Below are 14468 nucleotides of genomic sequence, written 5' to 3'. Positions count from 1 at the left end.
TGTGTGTGCGTGCGTGTGTCAATTGATGTGATAGCATTTTAGTCAAAACCCCAAACATGAACATAATGCCAAAAACAAAAGTCAGAGAATCACCACAGTCAACCAGGAGTCATCCTGTGGTTTACATGAATGATTATGAATCCACTGGTGGACTGATGGATCCAGATAGACCAACACGCCCATGCACACAGCTGTGCTGCCAGCATGGCTGAGAAACAAGAAACAAAACACAGCATGGAGTAGTGCTGTGTGTCCCAGAACCAAAGTACAACATAACCAGTGAAACTGAAACAAGGATCACGGATTTGGTCATTGTTTCTCCGCAGAAATAGGAGCAGAGAGGAAGACAGAATCTGACACTAATGGCAAACAAATAGGGAGACATGCAGCAACCAAGATGGAACCCGCTCTGTGTCAGAGCATCAGCAACATATTTGCATCAAAAATCAAGAGGGGATAGAGAGACTGTGGAATTATTTGTATTGATGAGAACCTGCTCTTAAATCAATGTAATGAAAACGTCTGCAAGCCTCTGTAAATAAACATCCTGTTCTTTTCCTCCTGGTTCTTTTTTGCCACAGTGCAAACAAAGAAGGGGATATCTGTAAATCTTCTTCATTTGACCTGATGTTGGTTAAAGTTGAATTTATTCGCGCTGATAAATATTACCTGTTGGACACAACAAAATAAAACTGTGGACTGCTGCTGTTGAACATTTTTCTGTAAGAGTGCTCTCACAGGACTGACCCCGGCCTTCAGGACAAGGTTTGTAGAAACATTTATGAGCAGGATATGTCTGTCATAGGGTCCCACACCCCCCATGCTTCATTTTTTCTCCCAGGGTCACCTGGGAGCTAGGTGACATGGTTACTATAGGAACAGTGCACCAAAGAGCTACAGCCCCAAAGTCGTGTGTTCGTGATCTGTTTAGACTTTTAGTCTAAATAAATTCTGATTCAGTCGACACACCGGCTGGAAAACTCTGCTCTCGCATCTAAAGTCTGTAAACTGCAACTTTTCTGCCTTGACAACTGAGCTGGACAGTTTCTGCTGCAGCAGAGACGAGAGATCAGGAACAGTTGTGTAAGTCTAAGCTCTGTCAGAGGTTGTTATAATGATAATTATAAGAGGGATGTTTGTAGATGTGAGGCCTTATTCAGCTGACGATCTGTGAAAAATACTTGTTATATCCTGTTGTGAGCAACATTACTGTGCAGCAGATAGTACATCTCACATATTGCATTTAAAAAAAAGTGTTTTTAACTGTTTTCTGCTCTAATGATTGCTCAAATTGTGCTCATCGGTTGTTTACATCCACAATGGGACAAATGTGAAATCACTCAAGGTGATAAACCCAGAGTTTGTCTGTTGTTTCTACTGTTGTAACTACACTGTTTGGTTTTGTGTCTCTGCTCTCATTCGCATTATTGTTAGCAGGCTTCTCTGATTAAAGAGCTCTAAAGACTCTTTCATTGGCCCGCACCCTTCCACCAAGTCTCAATAAAACAGGCTCGGTAGTTTTTGTGTAATACTGTGTAATGAAAAAAATTCACATATAAACTTTGCTTGAATTCTTTCCGATGTCTGATCAATGCTCGTGTGCTGTGTTCAACAATAACTCCTCATATAGAAATACAGTTGTGCTCGCATTAGAGGAACTGTCTGGCATACGTGCAGAGACGATTCAAAACTAGACTGATACTTTTTTACCTTTAACTATCAAATGCCCTGAGTGTTGCTGTGCACTTGGCTGATGTAACCTCAAAGTCATGATCCTCTTGTTGACCCTTATCTGTGCTTTTAGCAAACGTCCTGTTTCTTGCAAAAGCAAAAGCAGACGTTTTCCTTCTTCTTTCACTATTCGAGGTTCCACTCTGAGCGTTCATGAGTGTGAAACCCTCTGCAGAGCTATATTAAAGACTCAAAGACAACTCTGGTCTGAGAAACTCTTTATTTCACATCTCCAGATACATTTCCACCACAACTGCCAAGAAAAAACAAATGGAAACTTTATCCCAGGGGGTGATTATAACATATTCGCAGTCTGACAGAGCATTGATTAGACGTTGCTGTCTCTCCTCTCTCTCCCCCTCTTTCGTTTACACCCACCTCTCCTCTCTTCCCTGTTTTTCTCTGCTCACCCCAACCGGTCGAAGCAGCTGTCCGCCCACACTGAGTCTGGTTCTAGAGGTTTCTTCCTGGAAAAAGTTAGCAGGCAATGAAACCCTGATATTTTTGCATGTCTATCAATCACCTCTGCTCTGTTTATATAGCCTACTCTCACTGTGTGGTACCTACACACAACCAACTGTTGAATTTCTCTCACTTTCCATGTTGCTTACATCTCTCTCTCCTTATTTAAAATGCATCCTAAACAGGCAAATAAGTCATTCAAGACAGACGTCACAGAATGAATGACAAATAACTTTCAATGCTCCACAAAATGTTAATATCTGATTCAGATTTTCACACTGACGGAGATGATGAATCCAGTCAATTAGGCAGTCGTCCCAAACTGGTCCCAGATCCTGTTCCAGCAGCATCCAGTAGAAGTTAGGCTCCACTCACGGCCCTCAGAGACTCTGTGCACACCACTGCCAGACTGTACACCATCCTCTGCAGACAGCTCGCAGGACTCAACCAAGATTGGTTGCTGCTGCTGTCTGTGTGTTCGCACATGCACACACATACTCCAGTGTGCTGAACACATATTGAGCTCTCCAGCATAGTTACCATGGTGAATTTCTGACCAGCCAATCAAATCTTTGTCATTGTTTACACACACACACACACACACTGTAACATAAAGAATATACCATATGAAGATGCACACTAAGAGCACATACATTGCTGATCAGAAATGTGCAATTAAGCACATCTCACTCTCTCCACTCCAACCACTACCCACCGTCAGTCTGTTGGTCTCTCTGCTCTCGTCATGTTATTGCCATGGAAACTCTACTGAAATTGCCAGTTGGCAGCAGCATTGAGGAGAATAGAATTCAAGATCCTGCTCCTCACATATAAAGCCCTTAATAATCAAGCCCCTTCATATATCAAAGATAACACCATATTATCCAGATAGATCACTTCGTTCACAAAACACAGGCTCTCTTGTGGTTCCAAGAGTCTGTAAGAGTAGAACAGGAGGTAGAGCATTCAGCTACCAGGCTCCTCTCCTGTGGAACCAGCTCCCATTCTGGGTTCGGGAGGCAGACACCATCTCTGCATTTAAAGTTAAACTTAAAACGTTCCTTTTTGATAAAGCCTTTAGTTAGTTCTGGATCAGGTGAGTCCTGAACCATCCCTTAGTTATGCTGCTATAGGTCTAGACTGCTGGGGGAACTCCCATGATGCACTGAGCACTTCTACACTTCTCTCTGTCTCTCTGCCCCCCCACATTCATTTATTCATTTTAATACATGTCAATGACTATGTTTGTTTTTTCTCCCAGTCTCTCTCTCTCTTTGCAGATATCTCTGAATCCAGAACTGCAGAAAAACAACTATTATTATTATTAATAACAACAATACTTCAGTAATTAATTATTATAGGAATTGTTGCTGCTATCAATAATAACCAATAACATCTTTATATACCAATAGATTAAATGATATGTTGGGGTTTAAAGTGTGACCAAAGGAAAGCCGACTTCAGAATATGAGAGAGCATCATGCACAGATGTCGTATGGATGAATTCTGATTTTCTCCATGGCCAAGCTTCAATAAATATTTCAGCATAAGACGTCAAAGGGCTCCTGAACGCTTTCTTCACTGATGAGTTGAGCATTGACCAGCAGATTTTCCACAACAAAAGTAATACTCAAACAAGATGATATCAAACTTTTATTTTGTTACAGAGACACCACTGGAAAACAAACTGTAGGATGTTGGTCATTATCCATTGACACTGTTGCATGTGTTCACAGAGTCCGAATGAGTCAGACAGATCATTCATCGTTACTGCAGTTCCCCATCAACATAATCCAGCAGGGTATAAATATCATGGCACAGTCTGAATATATCTACACTGCTTTTTAACATGCCTCAGTCCAACAGTTCTGGTGTCAGTACGTTTGTCCAGGCTGTGGAGACTAAAAGTTACAGTAAGTTACAGTCAAAGAATGGAGGAGAGTACTTGATTTAGGTGGCTATTTTTACATGTGCACATCATTTCATATTATGCATTGGATTCCAGTTTCAGGACTGATTTGGGGTGCTGTTAAAACCCACATTACAATAATTAGCATAGGATATCTAATATGAAATAACACAGGACATTCTGATTGAGATGGACAAAAGGATTAGGGGGGATATTCGTGTTTGCGGTTGAAGCAGAGAATGTTGGCGATGTTACACACCCTGTGAAGCCAAATCACCCTCTGTAGTTTGTGAGAATATGAAAGCAAACCAAACAGATTTTGTTAATGTTACTCTATTAGGATATAAGCCTGCCCTCCATGGAATCCATATTTGTGTAAAATAGAATACAATGTACAGCTTACATGTACAAATAGCCACTGAGAGTGAGCACACAGATACTGAATTTCATTAATACACATTCAATATAAGTTGTGAAATCATTTCTGTCAATATCCAGTGACATTTCCGTTCTGCTTTTTGTCCTTCAGGTTTTGAAATGTGCTGATAGCTGTAGAGAAAATTCACAAAACAAGTTACCATTGATTATGTATCTTGCAGAAAGTTAAGCAGATTTATAATGAAGATGAACAGTAGAAAAGCAGTTGCTAACCGGCCACCTGTCATGTGGAGGCTTAAAAATGTAACAGTGACAAGGAGCTTTTTGAAAATGTGTGTGTTGGTTTGACTTTCTTGCAACTAACAGCAGGATTCTGACTGAAACTTCCAAATCTCACACCTCAAAGAAAAAAACTGTACAGACTAAAAGAGGGGAGGTGGCTCTAAGGATCAACAGGAATTCTTCAGAGCATCGAGACAGAAGTGAAACAGCAGAGACTCAAGATGTCATTGACTTTACTCCACTCGTCACATCGACTTCTGAGATGCATTGGTCACTGTGTGGTAGAGACAGTTTGTCGTGAAATGTTTGCAGCTGCCCCTCGTGGCTGCAGAGGCCGCTGTTGAAGCGACTCAGGAGTTACAAGTTACATATAAGTTACATCGTCTCACTTTGATGAGAGGTTTACAAGATTTTCCCAGGACAGCAGCTTTTTCACCTTCTATCAAAATGTTTGCAGGTCCTGAACTAAACCAACCAGATGAGAGGCCTGCAGTCAATCCACTGATGGAGTATCAATGTAAGGAGAGAAAAGAGACAGTCCTCTCAGCCAACTCAGTGGTATGTAGAAGTCAGTGGCCTATGGACTGAAAGCTGGCGTCTGTTAGGGTTGTGACTGAATGGATTTTGCTGGTGGACTGACTGCAGGCCCTGCTGAAAATATCTACTAGTCTATGCTAAACATTAGCATTTTCCATCGAGCTAACGACCCAAACCATCGGTCTGGGTTCACACACTGATGAGTATAAAGATACAAATGTCTATTTACAGCAATACAAACAGCCAACCGTTAACTGTTGCCATTAAAAACAACTTGGAGCTTCAGTCTTCATCCGATTAGAAATGTAATAGAAGAAAAGCAAACTTACACCGAGAATCCAACAATACATTTAATCAGTTCTGTATATTTTCTAACAGCTCACTTTGGATCCTATTGCACGTCTTCCTCGAGGTCAATCACACAGCACTGTTGTGATCATAATAAAGAAATAGTGCAGACTTGAGGAAAATACACGAGAAGTGTTCATGTTCTGTTATTGTGTAGTATTGTAGTCAGCTTTAAGGTATGAACTCTCTCAATGCAGCTCTGTGCCAAACATAAAGATATGAGATCATCTTAGATAAAGAGCAAATGAGTGTGTTTCCCAAATACTGAACTATTCCTTCATGCATAAAATACAGGGTTATACCCTACTCCAGGATCAACTGACCAATCCCATAGAGTTCACAAGCATCTCATAGTCCATCTATGTGAGAAAAACCAAAGTGCTATCAGTGTTCGTGAGTTGTTGGAGCATGGAGGACGACCGAGGGCCCAGAGCCCCAGAGCGTCACCGAACATGAACTGAGTTCCATCGGCTGCTTCGTTAACTGACTCGCAGTGGAATTACAAAGTGTCAGCCCTTTTTGATTTCCTTCTTATCCGAACTGTTAGAAGTTACACCAACCATACACTCATATACCAACAACAACTTTGTCGAGCAGATATAAAAAGTTCTCTTCCACGTAGACTAATTGAAAAATATCTATTCACTGTATCATATCAATAAAGGTTTACTGAAAGAAAAAGACAAAATAACATTGATTATTGTTAAGTATCACAAAGTTATTTAGTAGTTATATGCAGGTCATTCACATTCAGTCTATCTGATATTTTAGGACAAACTTTCACCCGCTGGTTAAATCTATGAACATATGTGTTGTAACCAGCAGGCCCTTACTTGTCTAACAATAGGTAGTATGAATGCTAGCTATTTAGCTGCTAGCGTAACAGACAACACCAAACCAGGTGCCCTTTAAATGCAAGTAAGCTAATAAACAGTTACCCACATTTCAACCAGATCACTGGTCCCACACCATACTCCTATGTAAACATACACTTAAGCCCATTTAACCCATTTTCATATTCACAATAATATCACCAGCTAAAACAAAATTTGCTTGTTAAGGCCGCAAACAAGTCTCGCTTGAGTGTTAAGTTAATAACGCAGCAAGCTAACGACACTGTGAGATGGACTTCAGAGATAAGAGAAAAAATGTAGCAGTGGAAAAACTGTATAAAATATTGAAATACAATTAGATTTTTATATAGTATTAGCTTCCAAATAATACATCATATATTAATAGAGGAATTATTTGTAAATTGAAACATCTCGTTACTGTACAGAAAAAAACGAACAAATAAAAGGACTGTGAACGAGGAGGGGTCTCTTCTTGCTGAATGGGTTTTGTTCTGATTTTAGCTGGTGGGTTCTTCTTTTGTGACAGTAATGATCAGGCACAGTTGACATTCTGTCAGGATAATGCTAACTGTTAAAGAGGAGTGTCTATTGTAATAACTGTATTTGAAGCTTCGCACAATTCCATTTTGGCATCCACAAATGTGCTGGGACACAGTACCGCTTCCTCCTCGGACAGATGCAGGCCTGCTCTGATGTATATTCATGGATTCAGCTGTGAGAGGGACTATAAGCTTCTTTCAGCCATGTTGTGCTTCACATTGCCTTCACCCACCATGAGCTTAATTCAGATTTGAGTAAAACCATGATTATAAATCATAGGGTTGTAAAATAATAAAAACTTTAAATCAGATACAATATCAATACAATGACTTTAGAGACATCACAACAAAAGGTATGAGCAGAAACCTTCGTTAAAGTCTCTCCAGTGCTTTGACTATTGAGTGTACACCTTCCTTCATAAACTATAATCCACCTCGCAAACAAAGATCATGTTAATCAATGTTAACTTTTCCATTACACAGATTTCTTTGTGTATTACATTCGCTTTAAAATATTTGTGTCGTGCAGTGCATCGAAATTACATCATAGTTCACTGACGTGCCTGTTACATCAAACTAGGTTATATTTGTTTGATTCAAGACCTCAAGACCACATTCTGGAGAAAATACACACTGTACCAAAATACACTTCTCTGTCTCCGAGTCTATACACACGTGTAACTCTTTTTATGTACGCCATTAAATCTTTTTACAGGGACTTTTTACTGAATCACAGTCCTCATTCAGGAAATGTATGTATGAAAAGGTTTAAGAACTTTATGAAAATATTATATTTATGATAGTTTTACCTTTATAATAATTTACATGTTTATGTCATGAGAAAATATTTCCAAAGTTTTTTTCGGCAGGGTAAGCAGCTTTGGTTAAGGGGTGCGTTATTAGTGAACAATACAACTTAATTGTTAAATAAAGACTTTCTGTATATAAAAACTTTATTAAAATGAAATCTTATAAAGTGTAACCAGGTTCTTGTGGTGAAGTGATGTACATCCATCTGCCCAGGGCAGTTCCCCTGGCACCTTTGTCTTCCTGTGGTAAAATCACTGCCTACTTGTGCTTGTTCTACATTTCTGGTGAGAATGAGCTGCAAACCAAATGTGAGCTGAATTAGTCCACATCACTTTCACAACTGCAACATTTTCCACTTATGAGGCAAATTGCTGAGAAGAATCCAAAGGTTAAGATATGGGACTCTGCATAATCAGTACAAATACTAGCATATTTGGGAGCATATTAGCCTTGACAACAGCCAGGAATTTAATGTTTTAGTTGATCAACTCAAGGAATTAACCACATTAGCTACAACTGAGATTGGCCAGTAACAGTTGTTAATAATGATTTCCCCTCTCAGAGCTTGTTTAGACATTTTGTTTGGAAGCTGGAGGGTTGGCGAACATCAGCACTGTGGGGACTTTCATCCTTAAATGATTGTGCTTGTAAGATTGTGTACGTTATTATGTTGGAAAACAAAGACACTGGTAACCCTAAATATAAATGACTAATATCTAATTTACAACCATTATGCAACATGGAGCAATTCACCACCTGTTTTAATAAATTAAAATTGTTGACAGATCCAAAAGTACTATATAAAAACGTCATGTAAAATGACATTATAAAATGCTAAACACACCAACACATGTAAATGAGTTGCAAGCAGTTATAAGCATCTATCACATTCAACCATATACTATTCATATATCAGCCTGTTTAATTAAAATACTGTACTTTCAACAATAAATGTTGCAATATTACAACATACGTCCTTTCCACTCACTTATTGTGCATTCCTTTATAACATGTCAATATAATGATAGTTCTTTAATGCCATAAGCAGCATCATCATCATCATCATCATCGTCTTCTCAAGCAACATCATCACCTTTATCTTCATTGAGGTCCTGCACCTCCAAAGGCAATAAGCAAAGCAACATCTGACCAGCAGTGGGAGCTTGTGCACAGCAACTGCTATAATATCCTCTGGATTCACTTATTATCTGGACACTGTCATCAAGCTGCAGTATTGTGCTTTCTTTAATTCTATCTGATCCACGTGAGGATCTTTGTGTTCTCAGGCAGGTTAAAACTTGCACTAACACAGTAGATCTATGTGACTAGTCCACAGCCACATGACTTTTCTTTTGATGGCACTTGGGCACTAAGTTAAACAAAGAATGTAAACGCTGGGCGAAGAAAAGTATGTCTGTGTAATCATCCACATGCTGTGTTGTTTCCGATAAATGGTGAAATAGATTACATTTCTAAAACTAACATTTTAATATTTTTATCCTCCGGCATCACTGGGGTGAAAATATCTGAAGGTTTTATACTTTCACTTCAGCCACACATGCAAAATACTCGAGCAAAGTGTGGTATTTTACAGAACGACAGTCATTTGAGAGCCACTGCTAATGGGGGGAATGATTTTTAAATTAAACTCTGAAGTAAAAATTCATTTTTTTAATTTGAAAGTTAAATTGAAAGTTATTATGCAAGAAAAAAAAAAGTACATGAATTAAGTTTTTATCTTATGAAAATGTGACATTAGAAAAAAGATGACGTCACAATTTTATCAAAAGAAAGTTGTCATTTTCTATGAAAATTGCAATTTCGCAAGGATAAAAATGTGATTTGTATATTTATATATCACTACATCTTTTGAAGTAAACAAGTGAGAACAGCCGGTGTCACCGAGGCTCTGAAGTTATAGGTTTCAAAAATAGACATTGTAGTGTCATGGACTTCAAGACAAGCACACGTTTATACAGACAATATTTTGATGTTCTGAAAATGTCCTGACTTTTTTCTTCTCATGAGCGACCACCAAGAGTGAAAGACTATGACTTAATTCTTGTGATATTATGCCTTGTTTCTTGTAAAATGGGAAATGCCGTATTACAGCATTTCTTTGCGTCAACTTATTATCTTTACTTTGTAATAGTAATGATTATGTTATATTGCATGTATTGAAAATTGTAGCAAAGTTTCAATCTACTGTTTTAATAAATAACTACTGTAACACATTTTTGTATGCAATAAATAAATAACTGTAAAATACAATAATATTATAATACAGTGACTGTGTAATAATAACTATATAATTATAACACTTTATTTTTTACTATGAGATTTTTTGGGGGGAGGTTGGGGACACCCTAGACAGGTTGTCAGACAGGGCCAATACATCAGGTACATAGCATATTATACTTAACAGTAAAATTACATTTAATTATTGTTATAGTTTGACTTTTTTGGCTGAATTGCAGCTAAGTTGTTTCCATGTTATTTCATGATCAATCACAAATTCAACAGTTCTAATCAAATGATAGGATCTTTATCAGCTAGAACCAGAGCTCTGTCTCATACCATTGTAATTCTGTTACTGAAAATATTCAATAACCGTATTCCTGAAATATTAGATTAAATGTTTTCTCAGCGGAGGCCATGTTTACGCCCATGATTCAGTGAGGAAAAAGTCAGTCTTTGGACTTTAGTGTGGTCTGAGTTTGTTCAAATGGTTCACATGTCAGTGTAAAGTACAGCTACTACACAGAAAGGATAATTCAAGTACTGCACACACATTAACAAAGCATGTAAAAATAGTGTTTGTGGTACTATATTTAAGCAAATGTAGTGTAGGTCCCATTATATTGTTCTTACCCAACACAAACACAACACCACTATTACCATTACTGTTATTGCCCAAAAGGGACTCCTTGTAGCCCAGACACAAAAGAGACTGTGGGTATATCTTCCACTGTGGCTGCCCACTCATATATGTACAAACACAGCACAGTTATTGGGCTTTGAATGCAATTTCCATCTAATGGCATGTTTTTACACTGTAAAGTTTTTATAACAAGATGTTACCTGTGTTTGACAAAAGGATGAAAGCTGATAATATTTGTATAAATGTTAGTAAAAGAAATGTAGTCCCATTCACAGCTGACATAGCAGTCAGGGGAGAAGGGGGCAGAGTCGTTGAGCTGAATCCATCCTCACTGGCAGAGAGCCAGAGGCTGGAATCTTTATTTTTGAGTGGGTCATAAGGTCAGCAGTTTATTTAGTCCATCATCCATGAAGCAAGTGCACTCAATCAATACATTTACAAAAACTGTCTGGCTTATCCAGCAGTCCAAACCACCCTGCCCCCCCCATAAATATATATAAATAAATCAAATAAAATACTGAATCAAATTCACCCCATCTTTAACCTATTGCTAATAGGTCTGCATAAGCCTACACTACATATCTTAACAAGACATATCATTTACCCAGTTGGGTACAAAACCAGCTGGGAGGGTGGGCGGAAACCATTGGCGAGATGAAAACTTGTGGGTTGGACTTTTTGATCATCTCCTATAGACTGACCTTGGACAAATTCAACTGAATCCCCCCAGTCTAGTTTTCTGTCAGAGTGGAGCAGGATAAATCTTTTATCATTGTGCAGATGGCTAATGTTAACACTTAGCGTGTCATTCTTTATAAGCCAAACCCAGTGTAGGAGGCGGAGTGTGGCTAAGGATGGGACGGGGTAAGGTAGGGGGAGGGGTAGGGCTGGGACGGCCAAACATCCCCTGCAACTGCCTGTTGGCGTGGTTGGGGTGACTGGGGTGATTGGGGTAGATGGGGTTTTCTTGAAAATTTCTCAGATTGTCGTGGAAACGATTGCTGCTCTCATGGTCAAGGCGGTTACTGTCATCACAGAGGCGGTGGTTGTTGTGGAGGTCAGGGGTGGGCCCTCGATCTGGTAGGTGGACAATGTTGGAGCCACTCTTCCTCCTCAGGGTGGATTCCCGGCTAGATGAGGCCACTGACTGGCAGTCTGAGCCACCGTCACTGCTGGCGGCCGTCCCTTCCACTGGGGTGACCCTGATGGTAGTGATGGCCTGAGGGTGGGGGTGGAAAGGAGGGGCAAAGGTGGCAGTGGGAGTGAATGGCATATTGGCGCTGGTAGAATTGGGGTTGAAAATAGGGTGAGCATTGTTATAGTTGGGGTTATTGATGGGATTAAAATTGGGTTGATGGAAGTTGTTGGGGTTATTTTGATGTAAGGGATGTACAGTATGTACAATATGTGGGTGGTTTGTGTATGCACCTCCTCCTCCAATTCCTCCCATGCTTCCATCTCCTCCCCCTTCACTCTCACTTTCAGTCCCTGTGACACTCCTCCATCCATCCACTGACCCCCCATCCCTCAGCGAATCACAGCTGTCTGTGTGCCTGTTGAGTTCATTAAGAGCGAAAGCTGATTGTCGGAGAGACGCTCGTTGGTCCGGAGGTTTCCATCGCCAGGAGCCACTTCCATCAGTGCTAGGAGGTTTTACCACTGGTCTGTTTGATCTGGACTCTGGGTGGGCTTCCACACGGACTATACTGCCACTTCTTTCCAAACCTCCTCCTAAAAGAACAAGACAAATTAACGCAATATCTTCTCCTGTTAAGAGAGAGCTTAGTGCCACGTCATTCAACATGATGTGGCACTAAGCAGCAGAGTCAAAAATCTGATACATTGGTTCCCACTTCCTGCCATCCTTCATACTGTCCAGACCTTATATTTTCTTATGCTGGGATGAGAGAAACTCAAATTACAACCTCTAGCCTTGGTGTGAAGACAAAGTAAATATTCCTACATGTGTGACTGTGCTGGAGACACAGGGTTGAAATTTATTTACATCGATCAACTGATTCTGTGAAAAAAAAACTGCTTTTCTCCAAATGCTGAACAAATTCCCTTCAAGGATAAACCTGTCAAGAAATGAAAAGACCAAAATCAACAGTCCATCAGCCTGTCTCCCATTACTTCATGATTTCCTTTGCTTACCTTATAATATTGTAGCTTACTTTAACTTTAACCCTTAAAAACAGCTAAATCATTTCCCAAGACAGTGACAAGTTTTGAAACAACTGAAGCCAGACTCAACAAATACAACACAACACACAATATGCCGGTCCTGTAGCCTTCATCCAAAATGTAGCCTCATTTTGACTGTGGCAACTTTCATGCCATTCGCATTTTTCAGAGACATGCTTTAGGTCTCGCAAAACAGCAAACAGGTGAAGCGGTAAAAGACATTTACCCACATCCAGTAAGTCGTGTCACTATGTTTGTCATAACAAGAGCGGTAGAAGGTGTAAGCTCGTCCTCATCACTTGCTTCTGAATCTGTCTCAAGTTGATCCAGACCAAGCTCCTTTATCCTCTTTTTTTCTTGTTGGGGTGTTTTTGTAAAGAAATTGCTGGATTTACAGCAGTTCCATTTGAAGTCACAGTATGTTTAGCGTTCAGCTCGCAGCGGACGTAACTCAGTGACGTTGGACGTACCTGAGACGGTGTCAAGGGTTGACTTATTGCATTAAAAACGTAAATCAATACCTACTGAGTGTAGATAAAAGTGGGAGTGTCCGGGGCGCAGAGCTGCGTCCCGTTGAAAATCTGCAACAACCAATTAAAGAGCAGCTGCAGGTCCCGTGGTTATAAAGCGGATACACAGTATATATATAACACTATTAGCAATACAGACCTCCTCCTACTGCTCCGGTGGTGGAGGCAGGTGGTGAAGGGTCCTGGTCCATCAGCGCTCGGTACCTGATGGATCCACCATCTTCTGAACGGGGAGAGTGAAGCAGACCTTGCTGTTTGGATAAAGCTATCACCTGGAAGAGAAAAGGATGGTAAAATGGTGTTCTCTAGTACTACTAAAACTAGACAGATACAATAGATAAATACTTTATTAGTCCTGAGCAACATTTATAAAGCTGAAATGTTAAAAATTTAAATGGCTATAATATAAAGGAATTACACGAAGGACATTTTTAACTTTTGTCATACATTTAAATGATTGAATAACAAAATTACCAGTAGATTAATTGATAATCATTCATATCCATCTACTAAGTCCACAAACATCTGTCTTTCTTTGTATGTGGAAGGCTTCCCAAATGACACGTGTATCCTGAATAGCCCAGGGAAGTGCAGTGTCAAATTTGGTGCGGTTTGGACGCGTGATACTTTCAATATTTTAACAACATTAGAATGAACTGTAATAAACTGTAGCATTGAGTGGGGGTGGGGTAGCGTGCCTTCAGTCTGGGGAGTGAGTTGAACATGTCTTCTTCTACGTCCTCATAAACAGCGGTGGTCGGCAACTGGCAGCCTGCGGCCATTAATATCTGTCCCCCCAGATCATTTTGAAAATCAGATTATTTCAGATATTTTCAGTTTCATTTCATTAAAAACAATGATTATAAAATCAGTGCAAACAGAATCACGATTGATCATGGAAGCACATAGTAGATAATCCAGGTAGGATGAATGTAATGTTTCTGACATCACTCTGCACCATAGACTGTTGCAATATATCATAAGATTGTTTGAGGAGGACTCACTATTGACAAGGAATAATTC

The 14468-nt window shown here is 39.6% G+C and overlaps 1 protein-coding gene across 5 annotated transcripts in view; it reads right to left on the bottom strand.

Moving 5' to 3' along the window:
• Positions 1-3833: 3833 nt before the first annotated feature.
• Positions 3834-14468, bottom strand: part of plppr4a (phospholipid phosphatase related 4a) — a 39658-nt gene continuing 29023 nt past the window's right edge. The window contains exons 10-13 of one of the 5 annotated variants that reach the window (XM_069511289.1): positions 14144-14233; positions 13585-13717; positions 13437-13496; positions 3834-12462 (exon numbers count right to left, since the gene is read on the bottom strand). In XM_069511289.1, coding sequence (XP_069367390.1) covers positions 11537-12462; positions 13437-13496; positions 13585-13717; positions 14144-14233 — 1209 coding nt within the window. In that variant the 3' untranslated portion in view covers positions 3834-11536. The remainder of the gene's footprint in view (positions 12463-13436; positions 13497-13584; positions 13718-14143; positions 14234-14468) is intronic. The other 4 variants (XM_069511293.1, XM_069511291.1, XM_069511290.1 and 1 more) reach the window with 4 other exon arrangements.

This window comes from Paralichthys olivaceus, chromosome 16 (genome assembly GCF_024713975.1).
Source record: "Paralichthys olivaceus isolate ysfri-2021 chromosome 16, ASM2471397v2, whole genome shotgun sequence".
Classification (NCBI taxonomy): domain Eukaryota; kingdom Metazoa; phylum Chordata; class Actinopteri; order Pleuronectiformes; family Paralichthyidae; genus Paralichthys; species Paralichthys olivaceus.
This window is presented reverse-complemented; position numbering and strand designations above follow the sequence as displayed.